This window comes from Penaeus monodon, chromosome 21 (assembly GCF_015228065.2).
Source record: "Penaeus monodon isolate SGIC_2016 chromosome 21, NSTDA_Pmon_1, whole genome shotgun sequence".
NCBI lineage: Eukaryota > Metazoa > Arthropoda > Malacostraca > Decapoda > Penaeidae > Penaeus > Penaeus monodon.
The window spans coordinates 38,023,189-38,023,488 of record NC_051406.1 but is presented as its reverse complement, the minus strand read 5'-3'; the positions used below and the strand labels follow the sequence as shown (position 1 = coordinate 38,023,488).

The 300-nt window shown below is 39.3% G+C and overlaps 1 protein-coding gene across 1 annotated transcript in view; it reads right to left on the bottom strand.

The window, feature by feature from the left end:
* The window catches only part of LOC119586461 (transmembrane protein 164-like), a gene marked incomplete in the record, with an annotated part of 20,214 nt that overhangs the window by 16,302 nt on the left and 3,612 nt on the right, over positions 1-300 (bottom strand). Inside the window, 1 exon segment of the mRNA XM_037935193.1 lies at positions 29-161. Coding sequence (XP_037791121.1) covers positions 29-161 — 133 coding nt within the window.

Sequence of the window (300 nt, the reverse complement as noted above, 5' to 3'; positions counted from 1 at the left end):
TATATTTAACTCTTTCTATCTCAAATACCTGTATAGCAGTGGTTACATGACATGGGTTCAACAGATAAATAAGCTGTTTCGTTGCAAACTTGAAACCAATTTCCATTCCAAAGACCATGGAAACCAGCACCAGGAGAGCTCTCTTGCCCCCTCGGTCCTTTCTGAAGTGTAAGGATTAGTCAGTGACAAGCAACATATAATCTCTCAATGTATCACACTGTCAAAGCTACTCACTATCACAGTGGGTATACTGTGCCAGAGAATCAAGTGTGATTAAAAAACTGATAAGGATATCTCAGT